At 42.8% G+C, this 17,495-nt stretch overlaps 2 protein-coding genes across 3 annotated transcripts; one reads left to right on the top strand and one right to left on the bottom strand.

Annotated features, from left to right (window-relative positions):
* Positions 1–2,814: 2,814 nt before the first annotated feature.
* LOC115959587 (xyloglucan endotransglucosylase/hydrolase protein 2-like) lies at positions 2,815–16,314 on the bottom strand. Its single transcript, XM_031078033.1, has 4 exons — positions 16,041–16,314; positions 4,589–4,689; positions 4,028–4,221; positions 2,815–3,433 (listed from the first exon to the last, which is right to left on the bottom strand). The coding sequence occupies exons 1-4, from the start codon at positions 16,228–16,230 to the stop codon at positions 3,049–3,051; spliced, it is 870 nt and encodes a 289-aa protein (XP_030933893.1). The 5' UTR covers positions 16,231–16,314; the 3' UTR covers positions 2,815–3,048.
* Positions 5,344–8,586, top strand: LOC115959585. Of its 2 annotated transcripts, XM_031078026.1 has the most exons (5): positions 5,344–5,945; positions 6,079–6,179; positions 7,170–7,349; positions 7,426–7,826; positions 7,907–8,586. In XM_031078026.1, exons 1-5 carry the CDS (start codon positions 5,932–5,934, stop codon positions 8,441–8,443), a joined length of 1,233 nt encoding a protein of 410 aa, XP_030933886.1. In that variant the 5' UTR covers positions 5,344–5,931; the 3' UTR covers positions 8,444–8,586. The 2 variants fall into 2 exon arrangements, with proteins under 2 accessions (XP_030933886.1, XP_030933885.1); XM_031078025.1 differs by lacking the exon at positions 5,344–5,945 and having other exon boundaries at positions 5,952–7,090.
* Positions 16,315–17,495: the final 1,181 nt, after the last annotated feature.

Raw genomic sequence — 17,495 nt, 5'->3', positions numbered from 1 at the left:
CTTCAGTTACAACTCCTGAAGTAACGCCCTCATTAATGCTGCCCTTAGCCACACAGCTGGATTGGGCTTCAATGCCTGCAATTATTGAGGATTTAGTGCTGCCAAAGTCTACGCCAATTAGCAATAAGTCCAACTCAATTAATACACCTTCTATTTTGGTAGAGGTATTATTGGCAAGGATTGTTACACCCAATTTGGAGTCTACCAGCCAGCTAGCACGTACAATTGGAGTTAATCCAATTAATGCCTTGAAAAAATATTACAAGGGAAATCAATTTCAAGTGGCGGAATTAGTGGCAATTCGGGATAATAATGGAGCTGTGCTGGCTTCTTGTTCAGAAAAAATTCATCAAGCTTACAAGCCTGACAAGGTTGAGGTGCTGGTTGCTTTGAAGGCAGTTACATTTGTGCGTGAATTGGGTTTTCGAAGAGCTACTCTTGAAGGAGATTCTCTCGATCAGATTAAAGCTTTGAAGTCAACAGAGTGTAGCCTATCTCCAACAGGTCTGCTGGTAGACAGTGTGAAAAGGGTTGGTAATAGTTTTGAACAATTGTTATATTCTCATGTTAAGAGAAACGGCAATAGGGTTGCTCATAGTCTGGCGAAAAATGCATTACGCATACCAGATTTTCAAGTATGGATGGAAAATGTCCCATCACATATTGTTTCGATTTTAGATTTGGATGTAATTGTTTCAAGTTAATAAAATAAGTCAGCTTCTTTCTCAAAAAAAAAAAAGCGTATAATTTGGGTTTTAGCCTCAATTGATTATTTAGGCTTCATATTAATTATTTTTTGATGTTTTATTGCAATCCTGAGAACATCCAAAAATATTTTTATGTATTTAGCTTGTACAAAAGATGAAAAAAATTTCCTCTGGCAAGATTGACAATTTTTTACCATATGAATGATACTAGGAATTTTGAATTTCACTTCATTTCAATGTAAGTTTGTTAAGCTATTGTAATAAAATTAATAGGACTTTTGGCATTTCCTTTTTATTTACCTATGAAAAAGGAAAATAAAACTCAAAAGGCAAGTGCATGTATTACAATGAATTTGAGTATTGTATATATAAGGTTTATAGGAGTTAAGGTAAGTCCTACATGTGCTTATCATTAGATTTAGGGTGTCTAAAATGCTATTCTAGAACACCTGATGCAAAATCTCGGCTACATCCGGTTTCTTATACTTGGAAAAATTTAGCATCATGCTATAGTAAATGCTTAGAGTTTACCATAGAAAGTTGCAATTTTTTTGATTGTATTTTACTCTCTCTCTCTCTCTCTCTCTCTTTGTGACTTATTGTCTCCCTTTTTCATCCTTCTCTCTGTGTCTTGTCTCTCTCACTTCTCTTTCTCTCTGATCATGCAATGGTGTGACAATGGTGGTATGGGTCATATGATGGAAGCATTGTGGGTTGTGGATTGTTGGTGGGTCATGTGCTGGTATGGTGGTGGTGTGCGTTGTGTATTTTGGTGGGTCTTGTGATGGTGGTGTGGGCCTTTAAGATTGGTTTATGTGCATTTGTGGGTTGTGGGTGGCGGTGGTAGCAATTGCTAGTTTTTGTGGGTTTTTGGGTCGTTGGTTTATATTTTTTAATGGGTGTTTATATTATTTTAATTAATAGGTTGTATGTTAAGATAGAAGATGGAATGTAGGGTAAATTGTGAAATAGAACTTTAAATATACTCTAATATTAATACACATAAACCTAATATCACAAATATATATTTTAACTCTCCCTATAAAACTCAAAGTAGAAGTTTGATGATTCTTTGTGTTTGGAATATAAAGCTTGTAACTTTGACCGGTTGACTAGGTTGGTCATTCCAAGATGCCTTGAAGGTGACCAAATTTGATGGATGATAGATTGGGCATAATGTGGAGTGAATTTGTGAGAAAGTTGGCAAATTTCACGTATAAATTGAACCAAAAAGGAGAGATGGGTAAATGTGGGTTTTTTTTTTTAATTTATTAAGGGGGACTCTTTAAATCAGTCTAAAATATAGCTTTAACATCTAGTGGAGTATTTTCTATCCAGACTAATAATTAGTGAAACAAAATTGCTCGTCTTGCAAGTGAATAACCAATAGAGCTACAATGCCTACGCTAGAGTTACATGAAAAAGTTAAAAGCTGAGTAAGAAAAAGGCAAGGTATTGCACATCACCAATAGAGTTACAATGTTTAAGTACACGAAAAATATTAAAATTTGAGTAAAAAGAGGCAAGGTATTGCACATCCTTCGTAATATGACCAAATTGTTCCAGGGAGTTGCAAGTACTTCGAAGGGCAGTGGTGAGTATCTCAGTCTCCCTCCAAAAACTCCTAGTTCAAGAGCAAAATTTTATCGTCTTTGGTCAAAAAAAGAGCAAATTGCAAAGCTCGTCTAGCTACTGGCGCTTCAACTTCATGGACAGTATGAGGTAGAGGAATCTGTTGAGATAGTGAGGCCATAACCAATCCAGATGCACTGCGTATGACCACTCCAACTCCAGCCCAATTATCTGTATGGAAAGAGCCCCATTGAAGTTTATGGTGGCATGTGGCAACACATTTGACATTAACAAGATATTAGACTTGTTGTTGGGTTTTGGTTATCGAATTCTGTATAAGCATTTGGTGTGCTGGTTTGTGGAAGATAGTTGACTGAGGGAGGAGATCTTAAGATAAGGAGGTTTTTTTTTTTTTGTTTATAGATTAGTGTTATTTCTGCCATTACAGCGTGTTTTTGGATTTTGTGTTTGCTACATAAACTCGGCCAAGATCAAACTTGGCTGTAATACTATTTTGAATATTATATATATATATAAAAAAATACACAATATTATTGGGCCTCTAGAACCATTACACATTAATACACATAAAACCAATATCGCACATATTTTTAACAACTTGTAAATGTAGGAATGTATTCTTAAAGAACAAAGTGAGAAATTGATCCAAGTTTCTCATAATTTTGGTGTCAGTCTCATTGGATCTCCTTGAAGCTCACCCTGTATTTTATTAACTTCGTTATCTTCCATTCTTGTGCTCCTTACCTTATCAATGAAAGCACTCTGGTGGTGGTGTAGGGTACCTAGGCCTATCAGAACAATAGTCATAGTTCATGTACTTCTTTCTCACATTCTCATACTCTCTTTGTTGTCTATGATCCAATTTCCAATACTTTTCCAAATTCCACCAATACTTGGAAGAATAACATTGTTGAATGTCTGAGTTCTGAATTGGGCAGCCAGCAATGCCAAATCCTTGGAAGTGTGCATTGAATGGTGCATGAGCCCAATTAATTTTTGTCTGGCCTCCATCAGTTGCCCAACTATCTCCATCCCACAAGCTGGCTTCTATGTGCATTGGCTGTAATGGGTAGTCAACGCCAATGTTTTTGTTGTTTTTAAACACTCTGATGGGGACATTGTCCACATAAAATCTGTAATTATACCCAAGGTTGAAAAGCATCATATTAGCTATGACAGAGAGAAGAGAGAGAGAGAATGGTATGGATCCACAACAAATATCATAACTTTTATTTTTGACAGTGGCAGATTGTGATTGGTGAATAATAAAAAAATTTATGTGTGAAAGTTGCATGATTTTAAAAACTGGACTAAACTGACCGGTTTAATTGGGAATCGAGTACCAGTTCGATCCGGTAAAAACCTTCAAAATCAGTGAAAACCGGTCAAAAATCTGCCAAAACGGGTCAAAAACCAGATAAAAAAATTTATGTGTGAAAGTTGCATGATTTTAAAAACTGGACTAAACTGACCGGTTTAATTGGGAATCGAGTACCAGTTCGATCCGGTAAAAACCTTCAAAATCAGTGAAAACCGGTCAAAAATCTGCCAAAACGGGTCAAAAACCAGATTGAACTAGGAACTAGAGGCAAAAATGGTTTTTGCCTTGATCTGGTTTTTAAAACCATAAAAAGTTGCATTAATTACAATCTAACACCTCAAATGTTGCAAAAAAATTGTGTAATTTATTTGTATTTATACTATTATTTTATTCATTTTGTTCCTACACGATTTGATGTTCGTTCCAGAGAATTTTGTAAGTGTGAAAATCTCCTGTGGGGTCAAACCAAAGAAGAATTCTTTGCTCCCTGTTTCCAAGACCATTTGCAAAGACATTTGTTTGTAATGTGTATGGCTTCCCTTCCCTATTGCCCAAGAACTCAAAATCCAGCTCATCATGATTATTACCATGTGAACTTAGCTGCATATAAGCATATCACCTTGAATCAGTCTCTTCCATTTTGTGGATATTAAGAAAATAAAAATTATTCAGCATAAAAAAAGGAAATAAAAATTAATTATATATAGACACATGCACATGAACATTACATAACGAATAAAATTTTTCTATCCTAATTTTAGTGTTCCACTCCAACATTGTATGGTAATATCTTAAGTGTGCGTGTGTTTGTGTATATATATAAAATTTTGACAATTTAAAAAAGAAAAAAAAAGAGAAAAGAGGAACATGTGATATAATGCGATTAATGGAATATAAAGTGGAACACTAAAAGTGAAACATAAAATCTCTAAATGTAACAATGAAAAAGAAGGGGCTTGGAATTCACGTAAAATGTAGTAACTACTCCAGCAGAATCCTTGTCTGGTAGCTTCATCCTCAAATGAAAAAACCCAGAAGCATAGCCTAGCTTTGATGCGAAGCCAGCCCCTGCAAGATATAAAAGATTATAACATAAAGACAATTAAGAGCCACCATTTTTGCATCACTAATGTAAAAACTCTGCAAATCTCATGAAAATTTCGTTTAGTAAATAAATTTGATTGAATATCAGATTGAATTTTCCCAGAAAGATATATGATTCCATGTGGAATAGCTAGTTTGTGCTTGATGTGGAATCCTTCATTACTTTGAAAACTCGGCTCATACTTAAAAACTTTTCCTCTATAACATGTTTTAGTATCTATATGTTATTTATGATATAGTAAAAATTTATTATTAATATTATTTTTCACTTTCACAATAATTTTAAACCTTTGATGATGAATACTCTGAAACTGTGAAAGCGATCAAAACACATTCAGCAATTATATTTTATATTGTTTAATTATAAAATATAACATGTTTTACATCCATATATGGACTTGGAGAATCCAAAGGGAGGACTACCATAACCAATCAAAACAAGCGATTTGTTTTGTAGCTCTATCAACTCTTAATTTTAAGTAATCCATATTATAATTCATGATGACGTTGAGAATTGTCACCAATGAGTCGCACTGTACTCGCGAGTCAACGAACCTGCACAACAAGAACGAACGGGAGAAAAACCCTTAGAGAGCACCGGTGTGGTGCCGGCCAAAAGTTCTCCGAAGGTCAAGTTAGAATTCGTCCCTTGAGTTATTTTTTAAAGGCGTTAGAGAGGGTCAATTAATCTTACCTCGATTTGCGTGAAAGTTACTCCTTTTATAGCAGTGGAGAGGTGGCTTTTCTTCTTGACCTCCAGATCTTTCCAATGTGGGACTCTGATACCATTTCCCTTATTGGATCTTAAGGCTTTTCCAGGCAATAGAGATTTCGGGCTATGGGCCCTTACTATGTCTGTCCATGATGGGCCTTTAGGGAGCGTGGGTCCCGCTTTACACAGACCAAACAGTACCTATCCGTCAGGCCCATTAAGATAGGCCCACCAGACTAAATCTTACCATCTTCAGTTGCCCCCTTCACCCCAATGGTCCGTCTGTTCCAAGGATCAATGGGGTGACGATCCTAATGTAGGGGCATGACGGGTACTTTAATGACGGAATGGATCCGTGAAACAGAAGATTTAAAGCAATAGGCGGACACAACCGTCAGAATGTATGACGGTTTCAGATCTTTAACCGTCAGATAGGATGACGGGTATCTTGCAGTTTCAGACGGTTTTATATAGTCGACGGTTACCATCTACTGATGCGAGCAGACAGGTTAGCATTTATTAGCATGCCACGTGTCGATCTCTGACTGGCCGTTGTATAGGATCGAAGCGTCGCTTCGTCTTCCGTGTATCTCCTATATATATGAGGCGTCTCAATCTCTCATTTTCGCATTTCCAAACAGAAAACGTCTGTCAGAGAGAACCGTCAACCTTGCCAGAGAAGTCCGTCGAGCACTGGTAACCACCAATTACCACAACCGTCAGCATTACTCCGTCAGGTGTGGTAAGTATTTACTTTAATTTCATATTCAAGTTACATTTTCGACCAAGCAATATTGTTAGGCTTAATATACCCGTCAATGTTTTTAAACCCGTCAAGTCTTAGGTTTCATCATTAATTGTAGGAAATGTCTAGTGCGTCAAGTAACCAATCGGTGGTTCGTGACGGGACGGAATACGAGAATGTATACCCGTCCGGTCATAAAGACCAAGATAGTCCAGGCGAAGATAGGAGTCCGTCTGCATCCTCTTCGTCCTCAACAAGTGAGGATGTGGAGAAAATTGAGATAGAGGGTCCTGACGGGAATCAAGCACTGGAGTCCGTCGTAGGTGCTGATGGACTAAGGCAGTTCATCATGTTACCAGAGTGGACAGTGCATAGGTTCACATCCGTCATCCGGGAGAGACATTTCAGTACCTTTAGAACAAATTTTCAGATACCAGACTACATCCCGATCCGTCTTCCCTACGTGTCGGAGAGATGTTATTATGACGGAGTAGAAGGTGTTGGAGTGTACGAGCAGGTGTTGAAGGCTGGACTTCGGTTCCCGCTCTCTACACTCCATAGGGAACTCTTGCATTACCTGGGACTGTCCGTCACCCAGATTTCTCCAAACGCCTGGAGGGTCTTCATAGCAATGGAGATTCTTTATGGCGCAATGTCGAATGGAGAAAGGAGACTGACGGTCCGTGAATTTCTTCACTGTTACCGTCCAGATGAGATTGATAGATCAAGGGGGTTGTACCGTTTTGCTAGTCGAAGTCCCTTGTTGAAGGTCATCTTTGAGACCCCAGACTCAAATAGAGACTGGAAGAGTCGCTATTTCTTCCTGGAGGGTGACAGGTGGATGAACCGTCCAGGAGAGACGGAGTACATGCCCGTCGATACAACTTGGGGGATAATAAACCAAGCGCGTATGCACCCGTCTTGCTTGTTCCTTTTTTATACACCCGTCCTCTATTATGTGCGTATTTTGACCGTCTCTCTTTGCAGGTAGAGGGCGCCCGCAGGTTAGCCTCGAGGAATTTAGTTTCCTTGAAAAGGTTTGTAGAAAAGCTAAGCCGGACGAAAGGACCTGGGCCAAGTTAGTGAATCCAAAGACAATACACTGGTATTGTGACGGTCCAGAACCTACCCGTGAGGCCATTGCTTACGACGAAAGAATACACAAACGTGAGTCCGTCTACTTTTACCCTTGAAATTGAAATTTTACTTTTGAGAGAACATCATCATCCGTCCTGTATTGCAGAAATGGACGACGCCAAGAGAAGAGCCATGATAAAATCTCTAGCCGTCGAGCAAAAGAAGACGGGTGAGATCGTTGTTCCCAGTGTGCCGGGGTCATCGGGCAAGAGGAAGCAGCCACCAAAGTCCGACCGTCCACACAAGCAGCCAAAGGTGTCAATGGAGCCCATCGTGGGCTTGATGGCTGAGGGCCCTAAGGCCGTCAACCAAGTTAAACAGGGGGCCGGTAAGGGCCTAATGCATGCTCCACCCGTCAGCGAGGAGAAGCCCCCTCCCCTTCTTCGTGATGATTCGAAGTTCGCTTTGGAAAAGCTTACGTCCATACTTTCTGCAGAGGACTATGAGGATCTGGGGAATCACTCGACGGAGGCGATGGGAGAGACGGGGTTATTTGCCGTCGGACAGGTAACTTTTCATTATCCTTCAGTGTATGTCCGTTCACTTTCTAGTTTCATTTTTAACACTTCTAATTTTCTTTATTTCAGTCCTTGGTTATGATGAAGGGCTTGATGGACCGTTGCCTCAACCGTGAAGCGGCTCTGGAACGGGTACGGTCAAAACTTGGGAAGACGGAAGAAGAGCTTAGCCAGCTGCACAAGTGGAAGTCCACCATGGAGCAGAAATTTGAACTGTCTGAGAATACAAGAAAGGAGCTTGAACAGAAGACGGAAGAAGCTGGGAAGGTCTTGAAGAGCAGAGCGGACGAGGTGAAAGATCTGAAGAAAAAGCTCCGTCATGCAAAGGACGACGCCGTCAGCGAATATCGCAACTCCGAGTCCTTGTTGAAGGAGCTGGGAGGATCGTTCCTTCAAGGCTTTGACGATGCGCTCCGTCAGATAAAAAAGACCTATCCAGATCTGGACGTGTCTATGATAACACTTACTGATCAAGATCAGACTTCTGCCCTGCCCGTCGCCTCCGAAAATACGGAGGACCTCTTTGGGGAAGAAGCAGCTCAGGGTGACGGAGAGTCCGCTCCGCCGAATGAGGTCGCTGTTGCCGACCCCAAGAAAGCAGAGTAACCCATGTAATTGTTTAGGAGGATCCGTCTCCCTTTTATATACAGTTAATTATTTGTAGACGGTTTGTTTAAAGTTTGATTTTGTATTGAACAATGTTTGATTTTAAGTGTTGATTTGCACAAGCTAATCTGTTGATCCGTCCATTTTAAAAGCTGTTGCTGACTTATATAGTCAGGTCGTCCGTCCACCTCGTGGGCGTTCTGGAGCCGTCCGCTTTATTTATGTATGTAATTTTCCCACCGTTTTGGCTGAACCGTCCAATTTATGGACATGTAGAATTATTCACCGTTTTAGATGATCCGTCCACTTAGTGGCTTAAATACCTCGAACTTATGGAAGTATTGAATTACGTAGGTCCGTCCACTTTGTGGAGGCCATACCGTCCAACTTGTGGACTTGTTTAAATACTCATCGTTTTGATGATCCGTCCATTTCGTGGACATGTAGAATTATTTACCGTTTTAGATGATCCGTCCACTTAGTGGCATAAATACCTCGAACTTATGGAAGTATTGAATTACGTAGGTCCGTCCACTTTGTGGAGGCCATACCGTCCAACTTGTGGACTTGTTTAAATACTCACCGTTTTGATGATCCGTCCATTTCGTGGACATGTAGAATTATTTACCGTTTTAGGTTACCCGTCCACATTGTGGCGTATAGACCGTCTACTTTTACGGACGCGTAGAATTATTCACCGTTTTTAGGTGATCCGTCCACTTAGTGACGTATTAACCGTCCACTTTTACGGACATGTAGAATTATTCACCTGTTTAGGTGATCCGTCCACTTAGTGGCGTATTAACCGTCCACTTTGACGGACATGTAGAATTATACACCTGTTTAGGTGATCCGTCCACTTAGTGGCGTATTAACCGTCCACTTTGACGGACATGTAGAATTATACACCTGTTTAGGTGATCCGTCCACTTAGTGGCGTATTAACCGTCCACTTTTACGGACATGTAGAATTATACACCTGTTTAGGTGATCCGTCCACTTTGTGGACTTTTAACTAGCATCCGTTCAATTTGAGGACAATTGTAGTGACATCAAAGTAGACAGAAAATCATACTTGTTTCTAATTGCGTAAAGGAAAAGTGCCTGCCCCCTTGGGCTTAAAAAAGGCACGACTGGATTGTAGCAAAGAAACACATGTTAAAGAAAACTTATAAATAGTTAATAAAAAGCCAAATGGAAAATTGGTTGCCGTTCGCCGTGTTACTATCACTGGTAGTATTTCCTCAAATGCTCCGCATTCCATGGATGTAGTAGCTTCTCCCCCTCTGTAGTCTCCAGGTGGTATGTTCCTTTCCTTTTCCATGCCGTGACTCGGTAGGGTCCTTCCCAGTTGGGGCCGAGCTTTCCCTGTGTAGGGTCTCTAGCTGCGCCCATGACCCTTCTGAGTACCAGGTCTCCCACTTGGAAGTCTCTGTGTCGGACCCTGGAGTTGTAATGTCTGGCCATGCGTTCCTGGTATCTTGCGATCCTTTGCTCCGCGGCCGACCTTACCTCATCTATCAGGTCCAGCTGTAGCCTCATTGATTCGTCGTTCCTGCCTTCATCATGGTTATGAACCCTGTAACTTGTGAGGCCAACTTCTGCGGGGATGACCGCCTCATTCCCGTATGTCAGTCGGAATGGCGTCTCTCCTGTCGGAGTCCTAGCCGTCGTCCTGTACGCCCAAAGTATGCTCGGTAATTCTTCGGGCCATATCCCCTTTGCCCCCTCGAGCCGAGTCTTGATAATCTTTAGCAGGGATCGGTTCGTGACTTCAACCTGGCCATTGGCCTGAGGATGGGCGGGTGATGAGTAGTGGTTTTTTATTCCTAGCTGTGTGCAGAAATCCCTGAAGTGGCCGTTGTCGAACTGCCTCCCGTTGTCCGAGACAAGGACTCTAGGAATACCAAACCTGCATACGATGGACCGCCAGACAAAACTTCTAATGTTCTTTTCTGTGATGGTGGCCAAGGCTTCCGCTTCTACCCATTTTGTGAAGTAGTCAATACCCACTACCAAGAACTTGAGCTGCCTTACCGCCGTTGGGAAAGGCCCCATGTTGGGAAAGGCCCCATGATATCCAGTCCCCATTGAGCGAACGGCCATGGAGCCGTCATGGGTGTGAGCTCCTCAGCCGGCTGTCCGATAAAATTGCTGAACCGCTGGCATTTGTCGCAGCTTTTAACGTAAGACTCGGCATCCTTCTGCATGGTCGGCCAGTAGTACCCAGCTCGTACCAGTTTGTGCACTAACGACCGCGACCCAGAATGGTTCCCGCATATCCCTTCGTGTACTTCCCTCATTACGTAGTCTGCCTCTTCAACCCCGAGGCATCTTAGGTAAGGACGGGAGAAACCCCTCTTGTAAAGAATGTCTTTTATCAAGACGAATCTCGCCGCTTGGACTTTTAATTTCCTCGCTGCCTCCTTCTCTTGGGGCAGTAACCCGTCCTTCAAGTATGAAGTTATCTGTGTAGTCCAGTTTCTTTCGGAGCGTATCTCCTGCATATTGTCGGGGTCTATTAGTGGGAAGACTTGAACAAAGGAAAGTACATTACCCGGTGTCGTCACATGTTCTGCTGAAGCGGCTTTGGCTAGGCGATCGGCGAGCTCATTCTCTCCTCTGGGGATTTGGACGACCGTCGCTTTTAGCCCGTTGATTCTCGCCTTCACTTGATCAAGATATCTCTTTAGCCTTTCCCCCTTACATTCATACTCTCCGTTTATTTGATTGGTTACGACCTGCGAGTCGCAATGAACGGCTACACTTTCCGCTCCGGCGGCTTTTGCCAGGTCGAGTCCTGCCGCCACTGCTTCGTACTCTGCTTCATTGTTGGTAATGGGAAAGTCGAGACGGACCATACATTCGATCTTGTCTCCTTCTGGTGACAGCAACACTATGCCGGCCCCTCCAATTCGCCGATTGGAGGACCCGTCGGTGTAGATGCTCCATTTGGGGGGTTCTTCTGCCCCCTTGTCCTCGTCTCGCGTAAACTCTGCTATGAAGTCGGCTACAGCTTGTCCTTTGATGGCTACACGCGGACGGTACTTGATGTCAAACTCACTCAATTCTATTGCCCACAACGTCAGTCGACCCGCGGCTTCGGGATTACTCAGTGCCCTTCGCAAGGGCTTGTCGGTCATTACATTCATGGTATGGGCTTGAAAGTAAGGTTTCAGCTTGCGAGCCGCCGTTATCAATGCGAAAGCGAGTTTCTCCATAGGTTGGTATCTTTCTTCGGCGCCGCGGAGCGCCCGGCTGGCGTAGTATACAGGCTTCTGTGCATTATCCTCTTCTCTAATTAAAGCAGCGCTGACGGCGACAGATGAGACTGCCAAGTAGAGGAAAAGTTCTTCGCCAGGTTGCGATGGACTCAATAGGGGTGGTGAAGATAGGTATGCCTTTAACTCCTCGAACGCTCTCTGACACTCGTCCGTCCACTCGAAGGATTTCTTTAATGTGCGAAAAAAGGGCAGGCACTTGTCCGTGGCTCTCGACACGAATCTATTTAACGCCGCTATCTTGCCGTTAAGGCTTTGTATCTCCTTCACATTTCGCGGGGGTGCCATTTCTAATATGGCTCGGATTTTGTCCGGGTTAGCCTCAATCCCTCTCTGGGATACCATGAAGCCTAGGAATTTGCCTGCCGTTACGCCGAATGCGCATTTTCCCGGATTGAGTTTCATGTTGTAGGATCGTAGCGTACCGAACGTTTCCTTAAGATCTTCGAGGTGGTCTTCCTCCTTCCGGCTCTTCACAAGCATGTCGTCGACATAGACTTGAACATTCCTCCCGATCTGCTGCGCGAACATCTTGTTCATTAGCCTTTGGTATGTTGCCCCCGCATTCTTCAGGCCGAATGGCATTACTTTGTAGCAGAATAGTCCTTGGCTGGTTACGAACGAAGTCTTTTCCTGATCGGCCTCGTGCATGCGGATCTGATTGTAACCCGAGAAAGCGTCCATGAAGCTTAGTAACTGGTGTTGAGCCGTCGAGTCTACTAGGACGTCGACTCTTGGAAGGGGATAGCTATCTTTAGGGCACGCTTTGTTAAGATCGGTGAAATCCACGCACATGCGCCACTTGCCGCTCGCTTTCTTTACCATTACCACATTCGCCAGCCAATCGGGATAGTAGACTTCCCTGATGAGGCTTGCCTCTTGGAGTTTGCGGACCTCCTCCGCTATTGCTTGGTCCCGTTCCGTTGCGAACACTCTCTTCTTTTGTCGGACGGGTGGAAACGAGGGTAATACATTCAATTTGTGTACCATGACGGAGGGATCGATTCCCGGCATATCGTCATGGCTCCAGGCGAACACATCCTTATTGCTCCTCAGGAAAGCTACTAGCTCTTGACGGATTCCGGGTTTGGCAAGCGTTCCGATCTTGGTTGTTCTGTCCGGATTGGAACTGTCAAGAGTTATCTCCTCCAGCTTCTCTGTCGGTTCCGCCACCGTTCGGTGCTCTTCTATGTTCAAGGCCTGGATTTGGTCTTGCATCTCCATCATAGCGACGTAGCATTCTCGTGCGGCAACTTGGCTTCCGCGTAGCTCTCCTACCCCATACTCCGTTGGGAACCTGACCATTAGGGCGTAAGTTGATGTTGATGCCTTCCACGTGTTGAGCGTAGGTCGTCCAAGAATGGCATTGTAGGCGGACGAGCAATCGACCACCAAGAATGTCACGTTCCTGGTGATTTGTTGGGGGTAATCTCCTACTGTCACCCGTAACGTTACTGAGCCCAGAGGGAATACCTTACTCCCTCCAAAACCAACGAGCGGGGCGTCTGTCGGTATTAGCAGGTCCCTATCAATCCTCATCTGCTGGAATGCCGGATAGTACAATATGTCGGCCGAACTGCCGTTGTCGATCAACACTCGGTGGACGTTGTAGTCTCCTGTCCGCACGCTGACGACGAGGGCATCGTCGTGTGGATGGTGTAGGCGCCGTGCATCCTCTTCCGTGAACCCAACAATAGGTTCTTCTCCGTTTGCTATCCTTGGCAGTCTGCTCGTCAACTGGACATTCTGTACCGTCCGAAGGTATGTTTTGCGAGCCTTCTTTGACGATCCGGCCGCAGCAGTCCCTCCGACTATCATTCTTATGTCTCCAATTGGGGGTCTTGGTCGCTCGTTTTCTCGACGGAGGTGTTGTTCCTGTGGGGGTTGATCCGTTCTCCCCTTGTTGACGAACTTCTGCAGCTTCCCTTGTCGGATAAGTGCTTCGATTTGCTGCTTCAAGTCGTAGCAATCGGCCGTGTCGTGGCCGTGGTCACGATGAAAGCGGCAATATTTGTCTCTAGGCCTTTTGCTGGGGTCACTCTTCAGCTTTCCTGGGAACGTCAGGGACCCTTCGTCCTTAATCTGCATTAGGACTTGGTCAATCGGCGCGTTTAGAGGGGTGAAACTCGCGAACCTTCCGCCCATGGGTTTTGGACGTCTGTCCTCCCTTCGGTCTCCCATCCTTCCTTTCTTCCGCCCCTGGTCTTGTCGAGAATCCTCCTGTCGGTCTCTTTTCTTGGGCCTATCTTCTCGCGATAATAGTGCGTCTTCAGCGTTCATATATTTGGTGGCCCTGTAAAGGACCTCCGACATGGTCTTGGGGTCGTTTTTGTATAGGGAGAACAAAAACTTACCCCCCTTTAGTCCGTTTGTGAATGCTGCTACCAATATCTTGTCGTCGGCTTCGTCGATCGAGAGTGCTTCTTTGTTGAAGCGTGATATGTAGGCCCTTAACGTCTCCTCTTCCCGTTGCTTGATATTCATCAAACAAGCCGTGGATTTCTTGTACCGATGTCCTCCGATGAAATGCGTAGTAAATTGAGCGCTTAGCTCCTTGAAGGTGCTGATGGAGTTGGGCGCTATCCGGCTGAACCAAATCCTTGCTGCGCCCTTCAGGGTTGTAGGAAAGGCCCTGCACATAATCGCGTCTGCCACTCCCTGAAGGTGCATCAGGGTCTTGAAGGTCTCTAGGTGATCTAGAGGGTCCTTGACTCCGTCGTAACTATCCATACTTGGCATACGGAACTTATTTGGCAGGGGGAAGGAGTTAACAGCTGCTGTGAATGGTGAGTCAGTCCGGTTGACAAGGTCGTCAAGATCACTTGACACTCGCCCCTTGAGAGCGCTCATCATCACATCCATCTGCTCCTTCATCGCCTGCATCTCCGCGATGATGGATTGTGGGGCAGTGTCCGTCGGGGAAGGGATGCTTATGTCCCGTCTTACTGGTTTGCTCGGGGCGTTACTCCCCTGTGGTCCGTCCTGATTTCTCCTTTCGGCGCTGTTTCCCTCTTGATCCGCTCCTTGGTTACTGACCGCGGCATTCTTTTGGTTCAGCTGCTCTTGTAGGTCGTGGTTTTGCTTGGTGAGGCGCTCTACGGCTGCGGCGAGCGTCCTGACCTGTCTCTCAAGGGCCGTCGTAGGGGCTTCTTCCTGAACGTCATTCGTGGTTGCCATTGAGCGAGTGAGTACCATGTAACTCTTTTGTCTGGGAATCTACGAAGTACTATACGTCTCTCGTTCTTTCCCACAGACGGCGCCAACTGATGACGTTGAGAATTGTCACCAATGAGTCGCACTGTACTCGCGAGTCAACGAACCTGCACAACAAGAACGAACGGGAGAAAAACCCTTAGAGAGCACCGGTGTGGTGCCGGCCAAAAGTTCTCCGAAGGTCAAGTTAGAATTCGTCCCTTGAGTTATTTTTTAAAGGCGTTAGAGAGGGTCAATTAATCTTACCTTGATTTGCGTGAAAGTTACTCCTTTTATAGCAGTGGAGAGGTGGCTTTTCTTCTTGACCTCCAGATCTTTCCAATGTGGGACTCTGATACCATTTCCCTTATTGGATCTTAAGGCTTTTCCAGGCAATAGAGATTTCGGGCTATGGGCCCTTACTATGTCTGTCCATGATGGGCCTTTAGGGAGCGTGGGTCCCGCTTTACACAGACCAAACAGTACCTATCCGTCAGGCCCATTAAGATAGGCCCACCAGACTAAATCTTACCATCTTCAATTCACAACAATAATAATTTGTTTAAATGGTTGGCTCTAAATCTATGGCATCTGGTTTATGATAATTACTTTTTATTATTAGATCAGCCCACCAAATATTTTTTAATGTAATCAACATTAGAACCAATTTCTATATTCGATAACAAGAGACAATATGAGATGAGTTAAAAAGGACCCGATCGTCCGTAAATATCCTTGACAAAACAGAAACTATAAAAGGAGATCTAACTAGGGTAAGATTCGTTATTCGTTTTTTTGAAATTTTGAACTTCCCAAAAATGAACTTTTTGCAAATCTTTAGGATTTCCATCTTTAATCTAGTTGACTTAAAGTTTATTCATATTGAAAATTTGAATGTTAATGAATAATGATACATAGCATATAAAAATAAAAAAAAAAGAATAGGGAAACAAAATACAAGATGGGCAAAACGTAATAAGACTTTTTTTACGAAATGAAACTATAATAATATATTGAGGAATGAAAAAGTAAAAGAAGTATATCATAAATTGAGGGGGATATATAATCTTTTGATCTTTTAAAATGAAAGGGGGAAATTAAGAAACAAGAGGGGAGAGAATAACCTGAAGAAATATCCAAAGAGAGTTGAATATCGCGTCCTTGATATAAAGAAAAGACATGATCAAAACCCCATGTAACATCATAGTTTTCATAAAAACTTATATTGTCACTGCCTTCACTTGTAAGCACCCAACAAGGTAGGAATAACAATAAAAAATCAAGCAGTGAAAACCTCATTTTAAGGCACTGCATGGCTTCACTGCCCTAGCTAGTTTTTCAGCTTAGCTTTGTCTTGGTGATCTTGGTCTTGGTGAAGCTAATATGTGCTATATATAAAAGGGTACGTAGTTTGGATGACAACCCCCAAAGATTGGCTAAAAACCAAGAAAAAAGCATGATGGGTGTGAGCCATCATTTTCTCTAACTTACTTACACGCTATATTGTCTTCTCCATACCATCCTCCATAACTTATTACATCATTTTAGTAGTCTTTACTCTTTAGAAGCAATTGTAGGAAAACTACTATAAAATTAGAAAGAAAATCTTGTTTCTTGAAGAGAGCACTCAATCATGACACCTACAACTTGTGTTAGCTTGTGCAACTACGTTTTTAAAATTTTTGAAAAGATAACAAACTTCTTATTTAAACTTTTCAAAAGTCAGGTTTCAAATATTTATTTGAATCACCACTTCCTCCTTTCAAATTTGAGATTTTGTTGTAACCTTTAGTTTTATTAAAAGTCGAATATCTGTCAATCGGCACAATTGCCGAAATAAACAACTAACAACAAATTTATATGCAGCACCTTAAAAAATGTTTTTTTTTTCCTAATAGAAATTAGCTTATAACTCCATGAATATACATGAGATATGTGTATAAATAAACATAACTAATTATGTATTAAAATTTTACCACGTTTATATACAATCATATATATTCATTTAAATTGTTATCTATGCAATTCTCAATTTTAGTTTGTCCAACCACTATTTGTATAATAATAATAATAATAATAATAATAATAATAATTGTGGGTGCTCGAGGACCAAGGATGGATATGAAGAGTTGCCATATAATTGTGAGGATGCCGCAATCCACGGACCAGAGGAGGAAAGGCGCTAGAGGAGAGGAAGAGATGAGTCAAAGTACTCTATGGCATTGCAAGTGGGAGCAAGAGTCTGAAGAGAGAGAGAGAGAGAGTGAATTAGTGACCATAGGAGAAATTTCTAGTTTGGAGTAACCCATCACCTTCGTATTAAATGGTGGGCAACAGTTTTATCAATTGCATTTATGAGGAAGTGACCTGAATAGTATAAGTCACAGCTAAACAGAATCCTTCCACCACCTTCTTCAAATGTAAGAAGTGACAAGTGTCATGAGAGGAGGGATGTTAGGTAAGGATGGATGGTTAAGATGTAATAAAAGGAGTATATAAGAAAAATGAGGTTCACAAAAAGAGGGAAAAGGATCAAGAGAAAAAGAAGAAACTAGAAGAATACTGAGAGATAAGAGAGT

The sequence above is a fragment of the Quercus lobata genome, chromosome 9, assembly GCF_001633185.2.
Source record: "Quercus lobata isolate SW786 chromosome 9, ValleyOak3.0 Primary Assembly, whole genome shotgun sequence".
NCBI classification, from domain to species: domain Eukaryota; kingdom Viridiplantae; phylum Streptophyta; class Magnoliopsida; order Fagales; family Fagaceae; genus Quercus; species Quercus lobata.
This window is presented reverse-complemented; position numbering and strand designations above follow the sequence as displayed.